A 24694-nucleotide genomic window follows, 5' to 3' on the forward strand; every position below is an offset into this window, starting at 1 on the left:
CCTTGCCTGATTAGAGTAGAGCTATTTTTATCAAATATCATATCATCAAAAACTATACACTATTATAACTACAACATACAATCACAATTTCTTTTGCAAGCAATTTAGATAAGAAAAGACCTCAAAGCAATAATGGTTAATAACTTCAATGGAATTCAAACAGTTTCCATCCTTAAAAATCACTCTGCTTGAAGAGAATCAAGAGTGTTGTAACTTCCTCACTACCTTAATCCTGTTTCTAATAAAAAGAAGCTTTGATTAAAAAATGTATAGTACAACTTTTTTTTCTTATTAGTTCGACAAGAGAGTGATGGATCAAGATCGAAATGGGTGCCTAATCTACATATCTCACTTTAGCTAAGACATACTCTTTTCCTGAAACAAAACAAAATCCAAAAACATCAACCAATTTATCAACTATTAATTTACCATCTACCAGCATATTGTTAATTCATAAACGTGAATAAAATACCCCTACAAGTGGAATAAAGAAACTATAACTTTGTCATGGTAATTCAACAGTCTATAGCGTACAATCAAGGATTAGTTTATAATATTCAATCAATCAAGGGACAAGAAAAGGACCTATAATATTCAATAGAAAAAGTAATGGCAACACAAGTACGTTTCTGATGTCATGACTTGAACGTAGAGATATTTTTACAAGACATGCTTGAACAAACTTGGCGACTAAGCATCCTACCAATTCTATGTAGGCTTTGAAAAAGCAGAATCAAAGAGTGTGTGGAACCCATTAGCCCATTGGTACGATTAAAAAAAACATACAAACAATAGTTTTTTTAAATAAAAAAAGAAAAGCAAGAAGAATAAAACTAGTAAGACAAATCAAAGGACAGATACAAACACATAGGACTACTACATGAAATCAAATACGTACTTACAGCTTCTACTGCACAGTATCATCAGCTTTTGGACTTGCAACATCAGCTTCAGGTTTTGCTGTTTCCTCGCCCCTGCGTCCATTATCTTCAACATCGAGTACGTCATCTATCATGTCGTCCTCCCCAACGTTAATATCTTCCACGTCATCTTCGTCCTCATTGTTGCTACCACCAGGGATGGTCCTTTTCTTCGGACCATGCTCAAGTCTATGGGTGTCCAACTCTTTGTCCATGGTTTCCTGCAAATTTGATACGTCGTTACTTCCTTTTCTTGCCCTCCTAGCATTTTGCCATCTTTCCAAGTCCTTCTCAACATTTGCAATGTACTGTTCTCCTATCTGTTTCTGATACTCGGATAACTCCTCCCTTCTGGAGGCTTTCCATTCCATAAAAGCCTGAAATGCATTTTTGTGATAAAATAAGTGAATAGGCAAATACTTGTAATATCAATGTGCAAATAAATTATCCACTGCAATGGCATCATTAACATGCAAACACAACAGAAAAATTCACCTTTAGTGACGCTTTACTACATATGTGTGTGAATACATATACATATATACATAAATAAGGTGTACATACAGATGTATATCTCTGCATATTACAAGTCCCAAATCCCATTCTCTTAGTAATAACAAACGGAACTCAACCATATTCGGATTCAAACTCTCAATTCAATTGAAGGGAGACATTAAATTCAAACTAAACAAACTTGGATATCGATTACTCGAATGTAGTAGGTTCTCAAAAGTTAAGGCAGTTGATTTGCAGAAGATCCCTAAGCAAAATTGCCTTTTTCAAGAAAAATATCAATCTAGGCACAAACCTCGTCTCTTTGCTGCTCAGCCAAGGTTGCATCCTCATCCAAAGGTTTATTTGGCAGATAATAAATGGAAGGTTCAGTCTTTGTCCTGGAAAATACAAACTTCATGAAAAAGTACCCTCAATACTCAAAGGGGAATTCGATTAGAAGAGGGAAAACCTTCAAATGCAATTTAAGTTCCAGCATAAAAGGAAACATCTACTAGTAAGGTCAGTATTCTTTAATATCTTTTTGAATCAAAACCCATGAATTTAGTTCAGCACTATTCATGAACAGAAACTTATCTTTGTCTCAATAAAATGTGAATATGGACACTTTTGGACCAAAATTAAAAATAACCTGCATGAATAGGAAAGTGAGATCAATAGCTTGGTAGTCTCAGAAGTGACAACACCAAAAATTAAACACAACCAGACCTTATAAAATTGCAAAGTTTCTTATGGTGCTCGCTCCATCGAAGAAAAAGTAATTCCAACTTCTTTTCTTCTGCCTTGGCAGCCACGCGAGCTCTAAGCATCTAAAGAAGTGGAAAATAAAAGTGGTTAAGTAAACAATAATTATAGATTCAAACCTCATAGAGATCTAATTTAGTCTTTCATTAAAATACAGACCAGATCTCTCTTTCGTTTCTCTGCAATCTGTTCACGCTCTTGTTGCCTCAATCTTTCACTTTCCTCTCGTGCTCTTTGCTCGGCCTTTAAGAATTTCAAAAGGGGAGTCAACTTCAAACATACTAGGAAGTTAAATCTCTTTTAAAAAAAAAAAAAAAAAAGCAAATAATAACTCACTCTTTGTAAGGAATCTGATCTTCTCATAAAAGCTTCCGTTCCCGAGAGTTGCTTGTCTTCCTTCCTGAATTTCTGAAGATACAAATAAAATGGATAAGCACCAGAACCTGGAAATTCAACGCCACATTGAGCCACAACCCCCCTTCCCAACCAACACACACATACGCACACACAGTTTTTGAAACTAGGCTAATGATAGAAACTTATGATATAGCAGCTCTTTGGGAAATTTGGTTTTGAGCAACATGAATGGTAGAGAACCTGGACAACCCAGACAAACAGGATAAAACTTAAAGACCTAATACAAAAAGCCAATGCATTGTAGTTTATTCATGATCTCTTTTAGGCGGGTAAAGCAAAAATTTAAATGTACATGCATCTACTTAAGTTACCAATCAACATAAAATCTAGACTTTCACCTTAGAATTTATTTCTCTAGCCTATTCTCTCTGCCTCTTATATTCTCCGTGGATTGCATTCATTTGATTATCCAGAAATATCTATTTACCTGTGTCTGTAAAATCAAATGCAAGCCACCATATACTTCTTTTCTGGACTATATTTGCCAATATGAGTAAATGCTCAATGGTGAGGACAAATATTTTAATTAAAAGATTGGGAACATGGAATATATATTTTCTACCCTTATCTCCCAAGTGTCAAGTGCAAAGGTTAGAGAATTGAAGATGCAAACATGATGCAACACATGACCAATTTAACCCAATCAAGCATTTTACACATACCTCCAACGTCCCCAAAAGCTGACCCAGCATTCTCTTGTTCCTGCTAACTAAGCTAGGATCCTCGTTCTTAGGTAATATCCTTGGAACATTCTCAGCAGCTGGAATATCGATATCCTGACATAAATTACAAAATAGAGCTTTAAGACTTCTGCCTGCAGGTCGTCAAACCAAAGCATTGGCAGGTGATTAAAAGACAGTATACATGGAAATTACCATCCTAGCTCTTTTATTTCCATCCAATCTAAATGAACCACTTTGCCGCAAATGATTTTGTCTCGCATCGTTCTGGAAGACTGCATCACTTCCAGAAGTTTCTTCCCGAGATGTATCCTTCATTGCATCCTTTCCTTCAGCTTCTTCATTTATCTCCCCATCCTCCGCCATCTATGCTCCAATATTTATTTTAAAAGTAAAGATAAAAAGGATAAAAGTTAAACTAAGCAAATGTACATACAACATGGCACTCACGGTTTGAAGAAAATTATGAGGCCAACCAAGCCCATCTTTCATGTTCATTAAGTTATCTAGCATAATTCATAATTCTAGCAAGAAACAAAAAGAACCCATAAAAAATTCTTTTCGCAAACAAGATTAGACAAACATTAAAGAAAAAAAATGTTAAGAACACCCCAAGCTAGAAACCCCTCCCCCCCCCCCCCCCCCCCCAAAAAAAAAAGAAAAAAAAAAACAAATTGTGAGTCTCACCTTAACAACAGCAGACGATAGCCGCCGTTTAGCAGGAGGCTGGTCTTCAGCATCGTTTCTTTCCCCCTAAAGCGTAAAACTCCAATTTATCAGTATATCCTCAATTGTTTTCCACCCAAATTGTGAAAAGGACGCAATTAAAATTAAAACCAAGCTTCATGAGCCACGAACATAACAAGAATGCTAACGAGTAGATAAATAACATATAAGAGAGAAAGAGGAGACAATGTTACAGGTCGAACAAATCCCCGACGTGGTCCATTAGCGGCGAAGTTTCTTGGGCCAGGTCCAGGAAATCCACCTCTCCGGAGTCCGCGAGGATCGCGAAGCCGTTCTGTAATCTGAAAAAGAAGCAATGCATCAGGGAAAAAGGAAAGGAGAAAAGTGAAGATGAAGAAGAAAAAGAAAAAGAAGGACCTCCCGTTGTTGACGTTGAAGCTCATCGATCTCTTTGCGAAGATCGTCCTCCGTTTTCTCGACTTCAGCGGTTTTAGTTCCCATTGGAATAATGTTGTGTATGGAACTTCGGACTGAGAGAGGAGGAGGAAGAAGAAGAAAAAAGTAGGGGACTTCCAAGTTCCAGTGTTTGGCTTCGCCAAAAACCCTTTCAAGGACCGCTTTTTCTTTTTCTTTTTCTTTTTTCTTTTTTTTTTTTTTTTTCTCCTCTCGTCCTCAAAGACTCCAAAAGTACGTTTTTCTCTCTTGGTCGTTTGAATTCATTGCAGCCCAATATGGCCCAATATGGCCCAACAGGCCCTGAACTGTTTTCATTTGCTCAAATATATTCGAATTACACATCAATCAAAATTCACGTATCATCTAAAGAAACAAAAATCCAATATATGCAAATAATACGTGCATATGTAAATAAAAGTTTGTCACAAAGCATGGTTGAAAAGCATCTATGACGCTTTATAGATGTAAGACACTAAAATTGGATCTAGATGCTAGACATAGCTTGATTCATCTTCGACAGTTAGAAAATATTGCATGTGGTAGACAACCACTCAAGTTTGCACATCGCAGACTACCCTTATGTGGTCAAAATTCTTCATTTACACTAACTTCACCACAGGATGGAGACAATTTTTTAAACTAGAATTTGTGTACTACTTGGAGAAGGTGTTAAAAAGCATGAAAAAGTGGGCTAAAAAGAAATGCATGACAGTCAAATTTCAATAAGAGGTTAAAGTTTTGTCTAACTTTGGCAAAAAAAAAAATATTGCTTTCTATGCTAGAGAGATTGTCCCATTGTAAGAAATTATGCAATGCTAAAGTGATCAAGAATATCAGAAAAATCTCATATATATCTAGTTCAGTTACCTTCATGATTAGAAGATTCGTTATGTTATCCCTTAAGTAATTTAAAGTCAACCATCTCGATCCCAATGATAAGCAACGTGAAGTTGTGACACGTCCATCTATCATGATGAAGAACACTACAAGAAAAGAAGTAAATGAAATACTTTATAAAAGAACACGCTATGTTGGACGACCAAGATGAGACCTAAAAGGATTATTGGTGTAGCAAAAAGATCTCTTTGATGAAGAAATTTGCCAAGAGTATGGGCTCAAGATCTCAAAACTACTGCTCTCTACTAATATTTGAATTTGAGTAGAATTGGTTGACAACGATGTTAACTAATTAAGTGAGGGAAAATATTGTGGTCAGGCAAGAAGCGTTTTGTGTCTCCCTCTATGTATATCTCAACGTTTTTTGTATCATGCTTTCATTTTATGTATTTCATTATGCAAGTTAGTTTACTTTTATATATTTTTATTGTTGATACTTTTTGTCATTTTAATATACAAAGAAGATAGTCACAAAATGCTTATAATATACCATTAAGACTAACTATGATCACATCTTCATACCCAAAGTTGTAAGCTATTAACTTGTTGTCTTATAGCCTACAAAACTCATTTTTCAAACATACTTTTAAATGTTGGCAAATAAAACCTTTTTCTCTAATCTTGTTTTCTAAATTTCATTTTTTTTTCAAATTAAGGGTACGTGAAGATCATAAGATACTCTTGTGTTGTTTGTGGACCTTGTGGAAATATAATTGTAACGTTGGAGATGCACCAAAATATTTTTCATATAAATTTAAATCAATGGAGGAAAGCAAAGAAACACAAAAGCTACAAAACCAATAAAGCAATAATAATAGATGGTAAAAGGAACATGTAAGGTCATGACCAATATGGGATTAGGAAAGGTAAAGGTATCAACTTGCTACATTCATTCGCAGGACTTTAACACTTAACCATCATTTTGCTTTTTTGAAGTAATAATGATGTTGTATTTAAAGATACAATTAAGATAACGTTGGAAACATGTGCTTTTATGAGAGAGTTTACATTATATATGTGCTAGTAAATGGCATCACGTGGCCATACAATGCATATATGAACAATTGTTCCAATTTAGAAAAGCATATTCCTCTCTCAATATAACATCCAACTTTGTCTACTACACATATAAACACTTGAAAATCGGTAGATGTCGTTTTATTTTCCCAAACACTTCGAATTCAATGGACCACCACCTACTTAGAAGAAGCATTCGAGACAAAGAGTGTGTTGTTATAATCCTATTTTATTATTGTTGGATTATAATATTTTCTGTTTTGGGTGTAAATCATTTTAATTTGAGTTATAATAATACGTACTCCATGTGTCAATTATTTTAGTTTGACAATAAAATAGTAAAATTTAAGATAAAGAATAAAAAAACGATGAACGTAAAATAGTAAAGATGGTAGCAAATAATAAATACCATAACAAATTGATGGTTTTGAAATAATGTTTACCGTAACTAATTGGAGAATTTAAAATAGTACTTACTTTAACTATATTTGGTTATTATAGTTTTAGATAGCTTTTGTTCGAACACTCCCTAAATGGAAGTTTTTTTTTTTTTTCATATAATCCTTAAATAATTACTTCCCTAACAAAATCACAAATTAATTTATGGGATTGGTCGGTCAAAGTTGGTGAATATGTAAAATTATTTAAAGTAATAACTATTGAGTTTTCAAATTAATATCTAGAGTTGTTATTGTTAGATCTACTATAGTTTAAATAAATTGTTTTCTTAGAGGCCGTTTGGTCCAAGGGTACTTATCACTACTCTAGGGTTGAATTATGGTAATCCAACTCTTGTTTGGGTGAATGGTTATCATAACCGTTTTTCTCTCTTCTCCTTCTTCTTAATGACTCTTAAACTCCCCCGTAACCATAATTAAAGGTAAGAATCTTAAGCCGAAAAATGATATTAGGAACTCAAGTTTAAATACAAATGCTGTTAATAAATATGTATATATATTTTAAATTTTGGTAATTGCTCTTATTGTGGTTCTTTTATTTTCTAGTTCATTCCATTTTAGCATTATTAATTTTCTAATGTCCAAATCTTGTTTCATACTTTCAATTAAAGAAAACTTTTATCATTTTAATTTGAAATTCATTTTTATCTAATTTTACGAAAATAGTAAAAATAATTAATATATTTAGAATTGATTTTTCTTTCTTATTTTGAAATTTATTTTTATCTCTCACATGTGCATATGTGCATGCATACACACTTACAGATATATACGGGTTCTTTTAAAATATATAACAAAATGATAAAATATTTACATTGTATAAAATAATTTTGAGAATGAAAAAAAACGACAGCCTTACAATGGAAAGTACCAAAAATGTCCCGTCAACAACGTAATTTGGTTACACAATCGTTTAGATTTTGTTACATGATCGTTTAGATTTAGTTTCACGATCGTCTAGATTTGGACTAAATTTAAACGATTTTTTTTTTCAAAATTGGTACACGTTTAGTTTGGCTAAACGAAAATTTTCAAGATTCTTTTGGTATATAATCATTTATTTTTTCAAAATTCTTTGGTACACGATCATTTAGATTTGGCTAGACGATTTTTTAAAATTTTTTTGATACATGATCGTTTATTTTTTTACATGATCGTTTAGATTTGACTACTTCAATCTAAAAGATTTTTTTCAAGATTATTTATACACGATATTTTAGATTTTGTTACCCTAATTTAAAGGATGTAAAAAAATAGGTGAAAAAAAAAAAAGAAAAACGATGGAAAGAAATTGCAGCAAAAAAAAAGAAAAACTATAGAAAAAAATCAAGATTTGGTTATTCAAATGTAAACCACGTAAAAAAAGAAGGAAGAAAAAGAATAAATACAATGGAAATGAATCAAATTGGAAAAAAAAAAGAGGAAAAAAAGAAATACTATAAAAAAATCCAGGGGAGAGAAAAGAAACTTGAAATATTTAAAAAATGGACTTTGTTACACGGGAGGTAAATATTATAGTACTTCGTTATATTTATGAAAATTTACCAATATATAAACTAATAAAAATTATTATAAATGTCAAAATTGTTAAAAATATTTATAACATATAGAAAAATTTTAGATTTTATCGCAGACTTAGTTCATCGGTGATAGATTTAAAATTTAACTATATTTTATAAATATTTGAATTCATTTTGCTATATTTGATGACGCCTCATAATATAAATACCGTAAATTTATAATACAAATGTCAATAAAAATACCGATGTTTTAATTTTACACAAATTTCGATAGAAACAATTTTGAAGAATATTTATGAAAAATATTATAAAAACAAAAATGTAAAAAAAAACTAAATTTTAATCGAGAAATAAACATTTTATTATTTTCATATAAGTAAACATGTTTTTTTTTTTATATATACACGTGTTTGAGTCAGCTTACGGACATATTAAATAGTTTTTAGAGACAATTCACTCGAACGTTAGATTCTTAAGGATATCCATTTATCTCACGTCATATATGAAACCTATGAAAACGTGAAATCGTCAAATTTTCAATTGAATTAAATCCTTAATAGCTTGGTTTATGATAATATTTGACAAATAAAATGTGATATTCGAATATAATTGTAAATATTTTGTTTAGAGATATTTTGTTATTTAAAATAATAATAGGATTGTTATTGAAAAAAAAAAGTTTAAAAAATTGGTAGCCACAAGAAATAAGGAAGAACGGCGCCGTTTGGAGTATGGGGAAGAAAGGAAGTAAAAGGAGCGACAAAAACTTATCCTAAAGCGGAAGAGACAGTGCTTTAGGATCTGTATTAAGAATGGGGTCCCACTCCGACGATGAACGAGAAGAGAGAGAAAAACTCTTGAGGAATCGATTTTCCCAGCACCACATTATTGATTTTTATCGATAATTGATGAACCATCGTTTTTGTTTTTCCCCAACTCCCATCCTCCATTGCAGCGTCACTCATCCACGTGCCATATTACCCTCACACGCTCCCATTCCAATCCTTCGAATCTTCTCTCCATATTCCCTCAAACCCCTCTTCACAAATCCTCTTTATCTCTCTACTGGTCAAAATTCAATTCCAGAACCTCGATGTTGGGTGGCGGTGTTGGCGGTGGCAGCGTTTATTGGGGGGCGAGAAACGAGCCCCGGAATAGTAGAGGCCTTGTTGTTCTTTTCGCTTGGGTTTCGATTCAGCATCGTCACTTGGATAAGTTTGTCCACCTTTATGCTTCGCTTGGATGGAATTCCCTGGTTTGTTATGCCGATTTTCTCAACATGTGAGTTCTTTTCCTTTCTCGGTCATCCTTTTTCTTTTTCTTTTTTCTTTTTCTTTTTGGTTTTTCCGTATTGGAGGTGGATTTTGAATTTTGTTGAGTTTCTTCATCTGGGTACTTTTGTTTTTGAATTGGGTGTTTTTTGGAAGACGATTTTGCTGGAGGGTTTCTCGGTTTCTGTGTCGAGATTTTGTTTTTGTTCGAGAAATAGTTGTAATTGGCCTGAAATCTACTTTCTATGTCGCGACAACGTCAGTTCTTTTTTGTTTTTGAATGTCTAACATATTGTTCTGTTCTTCCTCACCACAATTTATTCAGATTTGATCCTGAAAGGGCTACATCACTAGCGTTTCTTGTTATCAATGAGCTTGTTGAGGTCAGTACTCTTTTTTTCTCTCCTACTTTGGAAGATTTTTAGACTTTATGGCCATACGGTTTAATCTGGGTTGAAGTTGAAGAGGGCAGATATGAACTTGACCATTACTAAATTGTACCCGATGCTAAAATGTGCTGTAAACTATTGTTACGAGATGAAGAAGTTTCAGTGTGATTCAAATTATCACATAAGATCCTCTTGGTGTTTCTTTACAGGAGCTAAGACTGAAGCTGCGTCCTATAGTTTTTGTAGCTCTAAGTGGTGCATCGAAGGCTTGTATGTGCAGGGTTTTGCAGGTAACTTAGTTCAATTGTAGAGAATTCTTTATTTAATGCACACAGAAGTTTTCGATTCATATCCATATTGAATTAGTAATCTTATTGCAACTGTCATCTTATTAATAACTTTCCCACATAAATTTCAGATTATCGAGGGTAGATGTGGCAGTCCACTTTACATGGTTAGCCTGTTAATATTTTATGTTCTTCAAGTTTCTCTTGTAAAAAATGTCTTCCTTGTGTTGAGATATCAATTTGAATTGAAATCGAAGTGGTGAATGACAGTTTTCTCATTTCCTTTTACTGTGAAGAATGAATGTCAAATGATCAGAACTTGTGTATCTGGGCACATATATGATTCCAGTCCTGTGGAACTTATAAGTGACTTGGGTGTTCGATTTGCCATACATCCGACTATTCTAAAAATGCCTGGATCATCTCAACTTATCTCATGGCTTGCAAAAGGCGTCTCTTCTGGTCTTGATGCACTATATCTCACTAGATTTGATTCACAGCGTGATGAGTACTGGCGGACACTGTGCTCGTCGGTTGTAAGTTTCCCCGTTGCTTTTCACCTTCCCTAACTTGGTTTAATATTCATATGTTAATAAGTTTTCTTGCTGTTGTTAGAACATTGGTGCTCCATTTCTCATTATGTGCTCTGAAAAGGATGATCGTGCTCCATATGACATTATCTGTAATTTCACCAAGAGTATTCAAGAATTAGGGGCTGATGTTCAGCTTGTGAAATTCAATGGCTCCCCACACTTAGGTTTGTTTCAATCTGACTCTTTACTTTGTAGTACTTCCACTTCATTTAGAACAAAGGCATAGTTTTTCAATTCTTTTGTAACTTCAACAAGCCGCCCTTGTTTTCATGTTATTATTACATTTTCAAAATTGGTCTTCAGAAGGATTCAATTCCCATTAATTGAAACAAAAAAGCAGCCTTTTGAAATAAAAATTTGGTTGTTGATATGATATGGTTGTATTTGTGGCTACTTTTCTCCAAGTGATGCTGTTTGTAGACAGGAAAATGTTTATCATCAAATCATATGTGATTATCTGTTTCATATCAGGTCATTACAAAAATTACCCAGCTCAATATAGAGCTGCTGTGACCATTTTTCTCGAGAAAGCGTCATCTGTTTATTCACACAAAATCCTACAATTTAAAGGAGAAAGAAGAGACATGGAAGGTGATGAAATGCCTGAATTGATATGTGACCTTCAGAATGCAGCTGTTAATTCAAACCAGAGTTTTAGAAGAGTGGCAGTTGGGCCAAGTGATCACTTCTTCTTGCCAAGCTCAGCACATTCTCAGGATGGTGGGGAGCAGCCTTCCTCACCTGATCCAAAAGAAAGAACATCTCCGCTATCGAGCCCCCCAGGCATCAGTGCACATAGCGTGCTTGGTCAATTTCTCTTTGATGTTTGTGTGCCTAAAAATGTTGAGGGTTGGGATATTAAATTTCATGGCTCTTTAAATGGGCAACCACTTGCTTCAGCTCGCAGGCACTCACCTTTCCCTGGTACAAAGTTTATCCGACGCTCTAGACTATGACGTAGATAAGAGATAAGAGTTGAAAACTGGGTTTTGTCTGTGAGTTTATTATCATCTAACCTCTAGCTCTTGAGGCATTAGTAGCACATCTAATTTAAATTCTAGACAGAATCCCTCCCTCATGGTAATTGCAAGATTTGGAGGTTGTACCTCATTAGGAATCTTTTCGGACCAAAGGATGACTCCCATCGTTGTGGCCTCAAATACTGGAAAAACTGCATTGTACAAATTACACTGAGATCTTGCATATCATACTAGGAGATAGAAGTTTCAGACTGCTCTATTGTGCGATAGGGTATGGCGGAAGAGTTGGAAGATAGGTTAGAGATATGGTATAATGTATGGTGATGTCCACATACAGTAACGGACTGTTTATGGTATTGAGGAAGGGATTTTTGTTCATAGGCTTTAGGGTTTGTACAGAAGTGTAAAAAGGGAACCTCCACTATGTTGACAGACGCTCACTTTAATGCTTGAATAATGTATATACATGAACTGAACAAACATGATATGTTTGATTTTGAAGAGAGATTTTTTCTCTTCTCGAGTGTTGTCAGGTTCTTTTTTTTTTTTTTTTTTAAATGTTGGTTGACTTGTGGGGTTTAATGTCGTTTAAACATTTTAGTTGCTCTGAGTTCATGACATAGAGTGTGGAAAAGGGGAAGAATGGTTCATGAAATTTGGTTAAGGAAGTGGCAGATTCGGATGGAATCAGAAAACAATTGCAAAGGTCATTTGGTTAAGGAAACAAGTTTGAGAGTAATGGGCAGATTGGGATGAAATCAGAAAGCAACTGCAAAGGCCAAGAAGTCATAGTACTGTTAATGATTCTGCTTTTCCTCTTTTTGTCAAACTACTTTTTTCAAGGGAAAGTCTCTATTTCATTACATTGTTGTTTCATGTCACATACCCTTCTCCTCGGAGATGGATAGAAAAAAGTTATTTTTTTTTTCTACTTTTTAAAATTATTTTTTAAAAATTCTTTGTAACTACGTGATTCAAATTTGTTTTAATATGCGGATGTTAAAAAGTCGGTGTTTGTTTTAAAATGAAATTGTTAAATTAATGTTCAAAATAGAGTTAAAAAATAAGGTTCTTACAACTCAACCGTGTTTATTAGTTCTTAGCACAAATTTAATTCTTAACATGAATTTAATTTGTACTTTTGTGCTTAGCCGAGACTATTTTTAGTACTAATTAAAAAGAATATTAATGTGGTGGTTAAGATATGGATTATTTAAGAGTGATTTTGAAGGGTTAAATCCATCAACTTGAATATGACAAAAAAGATATTTACTCTTTGTAACATTTTTTGGCTAGGTTTGAGCACTAATTCCATTTTGGAAATGAAACAAACTCAAAATTGGACCATTTTTTTTTCATACAAGTGTTGCTTAGGTTTATAGTATGGTTTACAAGAGATTTAAATTTAAAGTAAAAAGAATGTTCAATGAGGTTAAGTTTAGTTTAGTTTATATGTTTGTTTGCTTACCTTAGAAACAAGGAAACATAAAAATGGTTCATCGATACTTTAGGACGAAAAAATCATGGTTGAAAGTTTTAGAAATTAATCAAAAAGGATGGAGAACTAATGAATTTGAAAATATGGGTTTTGTGAAAAGAGGTGAATTAGAGGTAAAAAACATATGTTTAATATTAAATTAATTGCCAAAGAGGTTGTATGTATATGTAAGTATGTATGTGTATATATATTTATTTAAAATAAAGACACTAAAGGGGTCTTTTCAAAAATATAAAAGAGCGGTAAAATATTTACACTGCATAGAACAATTCCAAAAACGAGAAAAGCCCAAAGACTCACCGTGTAAAATACCGAAAATGTCCCGTCAACCATGCTGTCAATAACGTGCGCGTAATGTATTTGTGATCGTTTAGATATGACTTCAATTTATACGCGATCATTTAGATATAATTCAATATATACGCCATTGTTTAGATATGGCTATAATTTATACACGATCGTTTAGATATGGTTACAAGACGATCGTTTAGATATGATCATAATTTATACGCGATCATTTAGATATAATTCAATATATACGTGAATGTTTAGATATGGTTCAATATATACGCGATCATTTAGATATGCTATAATTTATACGCGATCGTTTAGACTCGGCTACAATTTATACGCGATTGTTTAGATATGGCTACAATTTATCTTTCTAATTCCATCGTTTAATTTTGTTAGATTTAGGGACCCAAATCTAATAAAATTTGGTACACAGATTCTTTTAATTCTTTTGTATACGATCATTTAGATTTTTTTACACAATCGTTTACTTTTTTTACACGATCGTTTACATTTGGCTATTCCAATCCAAATGTTTTTTTTTCAAGAGTTTTTATACACGAATCTTTTATTTTTTTTACAAGATCGTTTACTTTTTTTAAATGATCGTTTACATTTGGCTACTCCAATCTAAATAATTTTTTTTTCAAGATTCTTTGTCTTATACATAGTTGTTTGGATTTGGTTAACCAAATGTAAATGCGTAAAAAAAAAAAAAAAAACGATGGAAAGATTAAACGATGTAAAAAAAAATTAGAAAAGAGGAAGATGTAAATATTAAACGATGTAAAAAAGAATTAAAAAAAACGGTTGAAAGAAATCACAAAATTAGAAAAGAAGAAATACGACGGAAAGAAATCGTAGTGAAAAAAAAAGAGAAGAAATACGATGGAAAGAAATCGTAGTGAAAAAAAAAGAGAAGAAATACGATGGAAAGATTTAACGACGTAAAAAATCAATTGGAAAATAAGAAAGATGATGGAAAGAAATCTCAGAAAAAAAAAAAAAAAAAAAGAGGAACAGAAGAAAGACGATAAAAGAAATCGCGAGAAAGAGAAGGACAAACCTGGAATATTTAAAAAAATGGCTAACTTTATGGGTTTTGTTATACGTGCCGTAAATAATTTGGTGTTTTATTACATTTAGGTAAGTTTTCAGATGCTAAATGTAATCCATGAAAGCACAAAGGATCAAATTAATAACATAAAGATACTTTTTTAAGTGAAGAAGGTAGAGTTTATGAAAGAATTGGGTTATTAACTTTAAGGAATACAAGAGGAAGGACAAGAAAATATGATTTTATGTTATATGTCTTTTAATTTTTATGTATTTATTTTTTATTTGGTTTGCTAACTTTGAGTTTTAGGGTTAAAACTCATCTCAAATATCTCATCATATATCTGAAAGGAAATACGCATATCTAAAATTTAAAAAAAAATGAGATATTTCATTTCACGTATCTAGATATATTAATATTAGATACATATTTGATATTGATTCTTCGTCCACTTTAAGTATATATATACTTCATAGCCAATAATTCATACAATCTACACTCTACGGTCTAAACTCCAATTTTCAAACATAGGAAATTATTACTCAATACCAAAACTTTACTCCAATAATCATTATCCACATGATTCAACTCTAAATATATATCCCCACAAGCAATTTATTACCAACAATTATTATTATAATTAATTATTATCAAACTAAATCAACATCTGCCTTTGCTCTATTATTCCAATTTTACTCATTCAAGATGTGAACTCAATAAATAAATAAATAAATAATATTTTAAAATTTTATACATGTGAATAGCTCTTAATATACTTCAATAATCATGGAACTTATGAATGCATAAAGAATAGGGTAACATCAATAGTCTATTTACATATTCACAAAAATAAACTATAAATATAGACAACAATAGTCGACTTCATGCATATAAAAAAATATTGTTCATTAAAGTAGGTGCGGATCGTGGGAAACAATGGTCGACTTCATGCATATAAAAAAAAGTAATGGAGAAGAAAAAGACCATTATTACCAACAATTTTCTTAACTCATATGTTTATGACGGGTCGGTCTATATGGATAACTCGTTCATCCTCGGACAATTCCTCAATGTTCAATTAATATCAAAGAAAACTATTAAAAAAATATAAACTATTAGTTTCAGTTTTGTATTTGAATATATTTTCGTTTTGTCAATCGTGTTTTTTTATGATTGGTCAAGTTAGTTGTTAGATATAAATACAGCTACAAATATTCAAATATTTAAAACTAAAATGATGGGATTTGAAGCCACAATTATTGGTTATAAGAGTGGAGACACGCCACTAACACTATAACTGTAATTTATTTAAAATGAAGTATTATTTAATATATATCGTAATTTGACACTTTAAAATTAATATTAAAATACAGAAATCGATAATGTGAGTGGGGCACGTGCCCCCGCTAGCTCCTTAATAAATCCGCCCCTTGATATAATGGAGTTGGTTGTCCAAGGTGATCGTCAGAGTTGTCTACCAGTGGAGGCTGTCATCAGAAGCAATCTTTGCTGAAGTTGGTTGCCTAAGACAAACATTAATGATGTTGGTCGCTAGAGGTGGTTATCACTAAAGTTGATCATTGAAGGGTCTTCGTCAAAGTTGTCATCGGAGATGTTTGTCAAAGCACGATGTCAATCATCAGAGATGGTCATGCAAAGATGGTCATTGGCGTTGGTTGCCATAGTCATAACTATCGTCAAAGGTGATGGTCGGAATCCAGAGTTGATTGGCATAGTTGGTTAGATGGAGGTGGTAATTGGAGTTAGACGTTGGAGGTGGTTGCTAGAGCCCGAAGCTAATTATTAGATTGTGGCAGTGGCAGTCAACAACATGGTTGACAAGTGGAGTCATTAAAAATAGTGGAGTGGGTGAGAGTAGGTAAAAATAACCAATCCAACTTCCCCAACATTTAAAGTTGGCGGACTTAAATGTTAAGTTGGTAACTTCTAATAATATTGTCCTTATATTAATTTTAAAAAGATAAAAAAAAAAATAAAAAAATCTTACCATCCATTTTAAAGGGAAACTATTAGGGTGTGTTTGACCCTAGGAGTTTATAAGTAAAAATAAAAAAGTAAGGAGTTGTGAACTTTACCTCTTGTTTGGTCCAAGGACCTTGTAATCCCTTCCACTAAAATACATCAATATACTAAAAGTAAAAAACATCAATATGTCACAAAAGATTTAAAAAACTATATATGTCTATTCATTCTTTTAAAAAAAAAATTATTTATTAATTTGAATATATTTGTATTGTTTGGTGGTTCACATAGGGATGTGGTTGTAATGTAATGTAATGAAAAACTCATGTTTGGATTGAACGTTTTGTATTTGATTTGTAATATAAAACTTATTCTATTATGACAATTTTCAATTCAATTCTCTTTTTTGTTGTTTTCCTGTTTTGCGATGTCGTTTTTTTCTAGTTTTTGATTATTCACGTTTTCCAATTACACTTTTATGATTTCCAATAATTCTAATTACATTCCAACTGATCTACAAACATCTCCTAAGGGTGTTTGGCCTCCTTACTCGTGTCACTCATCTCATCTTTAAGCTTTTAGCTTCCTGCTTTATGCCTCATGCTTCTTTCAAGGCTCAACCTTTAGGCTAGTGTCTCAAGACTTGACTTTTTGTACCTTTGCTAGATCTACCATTTTGAGTATGTTGTCATAATTTCACACTTAACAATATTCATGATTAAGAGATCAAAAGTTCAAAACTTATACATATACAACGCGTGTATTTTTTAAACAATTCAAACATAGCTACAAATTTGGACTTTTTAATTTGAAACTTCATAAACTCAAGTTTCCTCAAATCGCGGATTTAATATTTTAACAATCAGATGTACAGATTCGAATCTTTTAACAAATCTTTTTTCAATACTATATGTCTTAACTAGTTGAGCTACACTCAAATTAGTTATCTATTTTTGTTTTCTACTTTAAAAGTTTTTGTATCATATCATTATTACTTCCAAAATTTTTATTTATATAATATTCCAATTTTATGTTGTGGAATTTGCCTTATTATATAAGTAATGAGAATTCCCCTTGAAAAGAATAAAGAGAAAAACAACAAAGGATTAAATAGAATTTACTGCTGAACGTAAAGCCCCTATAGCTCAGTGGTAGAGCGTCAGTCTTGTAAACTGAAGGTCTGTAGTTCGATCCTGCATGGGGGCAATCTTTTTAACTATTTTTGTTTTACCTTTTTCCCACCATTCCTCAAGCGAGATCTGCATACTTTTTGCTGCCAAAGAGAGAGAAGAGATACACATATCGAAAAGTACTAAAGACAAAGTATATATGTTTGAATATAGAATATAATTCACCTTTTACAATTACATTCCCAAAATTTTACATCTTTCACTCTGCTCCTTCCATTGCCAAAACTAAACTACTATTGTTGTTACTACAACAACTATCAGTGAAACTTGCAAAAAGAAATGGCAGAATGTTCTCAAAGCTCTCTTTTAACAAAGTGAGACACTGTAATTTCCAACAAAAGCAAACCAACTCTAAAAACGTAGGATTTTTTTCTATATTTTGTACATCACCCCTCCAAGCACCAAGGGGCACTGGCAACTTCCTTGAACAATTTATCCATGTGTTTAATATCGGTGTCTAAAGAGCTAATTTTGGCTTCTAGTTGCCTTACCATTGTTCTTCCTTCCATGATTTTTGTCAAGAGGATGTGTAATTCCTCTTGTTTAGAGTCCCGCATCATCTCTGCTTCCTTTTTCTTCTCTGGTTTTAGGGAGAGAGTCAGTAGTTGGTTGATTCGAACTCGCAGAAAGCCTACGTTCATTCCTAAGCCTTCAAAGGCTGTTAGAGTTTTGTCCCAAGTCACAAGATGCTCTTGTGAAGTGGTAACCTTGCTTGCTCTAATGGCATCAGCAATATTGACGGTCTCTGATATGATTCCTGAAACAAGTTTGTAATTAAGACCTTCAAGAATATGGTCATGAAGAAATGACTTCTGGCTGCAGCATAGCTCATAGTATTTAGCTCTAATGTGATTGGAGAACTCAGAGTCAATAATCAATCCATTTACAGAAATGATAAAATCATCCAAACTGTTCACTTTGTCGAAAGCCAGTCTAGAGTCTGATAAACGAATTCCATTCTTCGAGTTAGAACCACAACTCCTTCTCTCATTTTCAGACTCTTCTAGCACAGGCATCATCTCAGTATCTAAAAGCACGTGGCTATTTGTTTGCTCACGTTCATCATGGATATCCATTGGAAGGGAGACAGGATTGTGGTCTTCTTCTGTTTCCTCCTTCACAGGAACAATGTTAGTCTCTTCGGCATTTACATCCTCGAGGGTAATTTGTTCCTCCTTAACACAAGGAATATTTTCTTTGCTATCTACATGTTAAAAGAAAAATATCATGGTGACATCATATCACAAATATAGAAATGAAAGATATATAAAAAGACAGCGTGAACTACGAAACAACTTACATATAGGTGTTTGTTTGTTGGAGGCCTCATATTTAAGGCCTAGAGCACCATCAACCTTGGCTGCAGAATTGGATCTCACAATGTAAACCTAAAAATAGCAGAGAGATGTCCAGATTTAAAGCGCTTGAATCCCGAAAGCCGAGTTAATAGAGCCTACAGCTGAAAGAATGATCCTAAATTTTCCTTGAATCGACCTAGTTTATCATGTTACCGAGATCTACATCAAAGTTCAACATCTCTGCAGTTCGTTATTTCAAACAAGGGTTGAAGAACAATTGGATGGACCAATGCTATTAGAAGTTTCTCTAACGTTCAACTTTTACTCCTACTAATTCCCAATTTATGGAAGATGTAAAACAATTGCCAAGAAAAATCAACTAAAGTCAGAGGAACAGTTACCATAAATTTGTTAGGCAAGACTAAATGGAAAACTATAACATCTCCTTGTAGTAGTTTGTGAGCTATTGAGAAACCTCGCCATCCAGCACTCAGCCCTGTTTTGTCGGACAGATATTTTGTTTCATATAACTTCCCATTTTCATCTTCTAAGACCATAGCAGTATCCTGCTTCGGCAAATGGATGTCACAGAATCCTTTTGGAAGACCCTGCCACAGCATAAAAAGTTCTGTCAAAAGATTCACCTTAGCAATCTACATTTCAGATCCAAAAGCTTTGCAGGTAGGTTTACCAGCCAAAATCCTCCAGTGACATGTGATGGGAGCATAACCTTAATAAGACTGGGATGACTAGGAGATAATTTTGCTTGAACCTCCTTTGCTCGTGCCATAACAACAGATTGAGCTTCAAGATCATGGTATAAACTATCAACAGTTGTTCTCTTTAGTTTTACACTGCAAGTTAAAAGACATAAGATAAACTATTGAAGAATAATTGAGTTTTTACGGAGAACAATGAAGTTTATCATTGCAGTGTCAATGTGATCCATTACCTTCGAGGCTGAGAAAAACTGTGAACGGCATCCTGATAAAGAATTTTGCATACATTTGTCAGATTCAGTACAGAACTCACATGAAAATGTAACATTCATACATAAACTGTAAGATTTTGCCAGATGGAAGGTATAAATTCGATGTAAAGGATGCAAAACAATCACTTTCAGATGATTATAGCAATACAAAAAGAATGGATGCCATGAGAACACTGCAAAGTGTAATCTAGCCCTCACACATGAATGGCTTGACTCTGCAAATAACCACTCTAACAAAATCCCCATCGTCTATAAGCAGTCCAAAATATATCATATGCATCCTGGCCATAGAATAAGTAAGTTGAAGAATCCCATGGGCACAAGACAAGCAGATGTTAGGATACCACCTAACAAGAGTACTCAAAAACACAAACGCACAAAGAACAAATAGAATTATATTGCAATATCAAGGAGAAACTACAATATACCGCAGCACATTCTAGAGGTTGAGAATCCTCTCCCAATTTCCCCCAAAGGAAATTACCCACAAAATTCTTCACACATTCCTCTCAACCCACTACCATTATTTATAACTAAAAGCCCTAACAAACTTACTATCTAACTATTAATATTCCACTTCTAATAACCATACTAATATTTACTAATAATCCTACTATTTCTATAACAAGGAATCTTACGGCAGACCAGTGCAAGTCAACCAAAATTCAATTGAGAATTAAATTCAAACCGAAGATGCTAAATTCTATTATGCCAAAAAAAAAAAAAAAATGAAGAGAGAGAAGAGAGAGAGAGAGAGAGAGAGAGAGAGACCAACATGCATTACAAAATCAAAATGTAGTAACTAAATTTGCATCCTTGATGAAATAAGCATAAAACTTTAAGCCAGGTAAAATTGGATCAGGCATAAAATCATTTACAACAAAGAAAAATAATAATCAGCATATATTCAAAAACTTCAACTAGAATTCTGCCTTAACACCCTACAATCCAGGAGCTCAAATTATTGACTTAAGTGTAGAAGCTACTTGTGGCACTGACTTGTTAGAGCCATCTCTAGCTTTGTTGGTATTAATACCCAATTTGTCTGCAAGTAAGAGTTGTCATCTTCAAACTCTGTTCTAAACTTCATGGGGTTCAAAATGAAAAAGACATCATAAAGTGTTCTTCAGAGACAAATTTTAAAAGCTCGCATTCCTTTTTTAAAAAATGAGCAATTCTTGATGATGATATAAAAATGCAGAAAAGCCAATTGGGTATTCATCAAATTCTGGAAGAACCCCATTTCAGATCAGATCTCAGTTCGACCCAAAAGACAACAGAAGAGACAAAACAGAGTGAAACTGTCAACTGAGTCTCACTCACTTGATCATAACTAGTACTCGGTTGTGTACTGGAGACCCAAGTTTTTCTCCTAAACAGCTTCTCCTTCTTCCCTGGCCTCCACTGGTTCATCTACAGGAGGAAGCATTGACAAATTGAAAGCAGCTTAAACCACCCCAAAGCTGAAAGGCAAAAAACATAAAGATGAGAAAACAGAGAAAAAGAAAAGGAACCTCAGAAGAAGAAAGATCAGTAATTTCAGTGTGCTTGTGAACAATGGCCATGGCTGGTGATGAAATGGAATGGTGGGGGCGCATGATTTCAGCGGATTCTGTTACACACACTTGTATCCACCATCCTCAAAGAAGGAACAGCAAGGCCTTGTGTGCTCTTAGCTTTTCAAGATCATTATTCGAATCAAAGGGTTGGAAATGGAGGACCATATGCGGGATTTGAATTTGGAGAAGGCATCTGAACCGTCGGTAGTAGCGAAAGAAGGTAGCAGAGGAGACCGAGAGACGTAGGGACACGAATATGTTTGTATGGCATCACCCGCACTTCCGTTCTATTTGTCAATTGTTTCCTTTTCCCATACCAATTCCGATCATATTTAGTTAGTTTAATTAATTAATTAATTGTAAGGGACCATTCCAACATTTATCTACAAAAATTGATTGCTACCTCAACCTTCTATTTCTTTTTCAATTTCATATCGATGGTTGTCTAATTGATGTCGCATATTATTTGTTATATGATTTGTTTGATTGTTATTTGGTATAAATTGTTTTCTAACTACCCATCACTCCAATTGTTATCTTATTACTATCTAATATTGATTCTTTAGTAATAATGAATATTATATAATATTGATTTTCACCTCATCTAATACCGAAATAAGATTATTTTATAGAAAATTTGTAATGTTAGCTAGATTATATGTCTTTCATTGATAATATATAGGAAAATAATGTTTTCAATATACTTTATATTTCACTATCTAATGAAAATCACATTACACTCAAACATTAATAAGAGATATTAATCATACAGTAATCACGTAACAATCAACTAGAAATCAAATAAAAATCATATATCATTCTAGTCATATTCGATTCTCTATATGCTTAAACAATCTACTTATGCTCCTAATTCCCATTTTAATTTTCACATATTGTATAGCATATTCGATATGCTATTAGCAATCAGTTATTAGATATAATACAAAGCATGAATTTGAAAGCATAAGTGAGATTGAAAAACTACAAAGTATATGTCTATAACTAGTGATTATTTAGTGTTGATACATAATTGATATGCTTAGAAAACACCTAAAATAATTCACTGATACGTTAAAAAACTATTAGAACAATATAACGTTGTACCTAAAACATTGATGTCCACTCACTATGATGATATGCTTACAATTCGTATACTTTGCTAATTCAACAATTTATAAATTAAGTCATTTGCTTTTGAGATCTTTTTGCTCAATGCTTAACAATCGAAAGCAATATAGTGGCATTCACATCTAGAATACTTCATTCATTTACCTCTACAACTTTTCTCGATGTTGCTTGACGTTCAACTTTTCTCTTCTTGCTTATAGCGCGAAGATGTCAATCAAATAACAAACCTATGACAATTGGGCGATAATTACGTAGCAATCAAATAACAATCTCATGACAAATAAATGATTATTAGATAGAAAGAAATCCTTTCATAAATCTAAGCTCATCTCAGTCAAATGATTAGGAAGAAAGAAGAAAAAAAAATGGGAATAATCTTCAATTAAATATTATTAAACCCATTCATTAACAATGCATGTCCACTGTGTGTGCAAAGAAGAAAACGTCACTTACACTTTATTTCATCTCCATTTTTTTCTTGATTTATTTTTGAAATAATATCCTACCAAATTCTCATACTTCATGCAAAATAAATATGAAATTACTTTCATACTTCTCACCTTCTCTCTCAGTCAAATGAGGCAACGAATTCATCCATTGAGCTCAAATGTAAGAAGAGAATTGGAGAAGAAGAAGAATAGACTTAGTTATAGTAGTTTGATAATGTTTAACTTCGTCCATTGTGAAGATCTTCAAGTATTGATGAATTTCAAAGAAACTCTTCGGTTTCAAGTGAGATGTTGCGTATAAACACCTTCATGAGAGTGGAGACAACGACTATATCGATTTCGTCATTGACAACGGAAGAAACGATGAAAATGTTGGCTAAAACTAGAGTTAAGAGAGAGAGGGGAGGGAGGGAGAGATGGAGAGAGAAACTCACAAAGTGAGCTTAAGAACAATGGTAGTCGTGGATTGGTGAGACGAAAACATGAGAGCAAGAGACGACTGAGATTGAGAGTGGAGGGGTAACAAACCCTATTTCTAAAGGAGAGGTCATTTTGGTATCAAATTCTATAAAACCAAATAGTTGGAAAACATAGTTTTACTTTTCAATATTTTCTCATTTTGCAAAATTTAAGAAATGAAAGAAACAATTGCTAAATCCTATTTAGAATTTGCTACCCACTGCAAATTAATTCCCATAATATATAGTTGCTGGATTTCGTAATAATTGTACGTGGGTTGGTAATAACTATTAGAGTAAAGTTTAGGTATTTAATCTCTATATTTTGTATCTATATCTATGCCTTTTGCTCCAAGGGATAATATCAAAACCTAAAATTTTCCCGGTAAAATCGAATTAAGTATTAAATATTAGATTAAAACTGAACTTAAAAACTACAAGAAAATGAAAACTAAACACAAAATGACACAAAACTGAGGTCAACAATTTCTTTTAAAAGTAAAGTACAGTTTGCAAGTTTCTTTTTCTCTTCAAAGAAAATATAAAAGTATATATGTGAAGGAAAAATAAAATAAAAATAAAAATCAAACACTATTGTGAAAGGAAGGGGAGGAAATGACGACAATATTATTCCATACATTAGTTTGTTTGGACAAAATTTGATTCCATATATTTTCCAATTCATAATCTCCCATCAAATTGTTATACTTCTTTTATTTTGGAAATTACCAAAATTAATATTATTTATATATGATAAGACAATTCTAATTTAACATCCAAAGATACAAGCTAGAAACTTACACTTCCTTATTCTAATATAGATCAACTAAGAGAAACTTAGATTAAATTACTTTTAGATCAAAGATCTACAAATAAGACTTGGAAATCTGATTCTAAATTAAGTCATTCTACGATCAAACTTATCAATGTTAAATTAAATAACTCGCATACATTCTATTACAA

General features: G+C 32.9%; 3 protein-coding genes and 1 non-coding gene across 9 annotated transcripts; 2 read left to right on the forward strand and 2 right to left on the reverse strand.

The window, feature by feature from the left end:
• Window positions 1-103: 103 nt before the first annotated feature.
• LOC103496147 (uncharacterized) lies at window positions 104-4606 on the reverse strand. Of its 5 annotated transcripts, none has more exons than XM_017046422.2 (11): window positions 4379-4598; window positions 4195-4302; window positions 3962-4027; window positions 3470-3640; window positions 3257-3370; window positions 2514-2585; window positions 2337-2420; window positions 2142-2242; window positions 1729-1813; window positions 903-1297; window positions 104-375 (listed from the first exon to the last, which is right to left on the reverse strand). In XM_017046422.2, exons 1-10 carry the CDS (start codon window positions 4460-4462, stop codon window positions 908-910), a joined length of 1275 nt encoding a protein of 424 aa, XP_016901911.1. In that variant the 5' UTR covers window positions 4463-4598; the 3' UTR covers window positions 104-375; window positions 903-907. The 5 variants fall into 5 exon arrangements, with proteins under 5 accessions (XP_016901911.1, XP_016901912.1, XP_016901910.1 ...); XM_017046423.2 differs by having other exon boundaries at window positions 899-1297; XM_017046421.2 differs by lacking the exon at window positions 104-375 and having other exon boundaries at window positions 571-1297; window positions 4379-4606.
• A 4525-nt stretch (window positions 4607-9131) lies between these two features.
• LOC103496148 (uncharacterized) lies at window positions 9132-12334 on the forward strand. Its single transcript, XM_008457889.3, has 7 exons — window positions 9132-9590; window positions 9906-9963; window positions 10179-10259; window positions 10388-10423; window positions 10553-10792; window positions 10872-11013; window positions 11321-12334. The coding sequence occupies exons 1-7, from the start codon at window positions 9403-9405 to the stop codon at window positions 11803-11805; spliced, it is 1230 nt and encodes a 409-aa protein (XP_008456111.1). The 5' UTR covers window positions 9132-9402; the 3' UTR covers window positions 11806-12334.
• Window positions 12335-17792: 5458 nt separating this feature from the next.
• Window positions 17793-17864, forward strand: TRNAT-UGU (transfer RNA threonine (anticodon UGU)). The gene has a single exon. It is a non-coding gene; the product is annotated as a tRNA-Thr (tRNA).
• A 104-nt stretch (window positions 17865-17968) lies between these two features.
• LOC103496150 (B3 domain-containing protein Os01g0234100-like) lies at window positions 17969-23792 on the reverse strand. Of its 2 annotated transcripts, XM_008457890.3 has the most exons (9): window positions 23385-23792; window positions 22969-23051; window positions 21652-22001; window positions 21461-21550; window positions 20099-20130; window positions 19838-20000; window positions 19548-19754; window positions 19149-19236; window positions 17969-19052 (listed from the first exon to the last, which is right to left on the reverse strand). In XM_008457890.3, exons 3-9 carry the CDS (start codon window positions 21733-21735, stop codon window positions 18235-18237), a joined length of 1482 nt encoding a protein of 493 aa, XP_008456112.1. In that variant the 5' UTR covers window positions 21736-22001; window positions 22969-23051; window positions 23385-23792; the 3' UTR covers window positions 17969-18234. The 2 variants fall into 2 exon arrangements, with proteins under 2 accessions (XP_008456112.1, XP_050942163.1); XM_051086206.1 differs by lacking the exon at window positions 21652-22001 and having other exon boundaries at window positions 21461-21600; window positions 23385-23791.
• Window positions 23793-24694: the final 902 nt, after the last annotated feature.

This window comes from Cucumis melo, chromosome 6 (genome assembly GCF_025177605.1).
Source record: "Cucumis melo cultivar AY chromosome 6, USDA_Cmelo_AY_1.0, whole genome shotgun sequence".
NCBI classification, from domain to species: Eukaryota; Viridiplantae; Streptophyta; class Magnoliopsida; order Cucurbitales; family Cucurbitaceae; genus Cucumis; species Cucumis melo.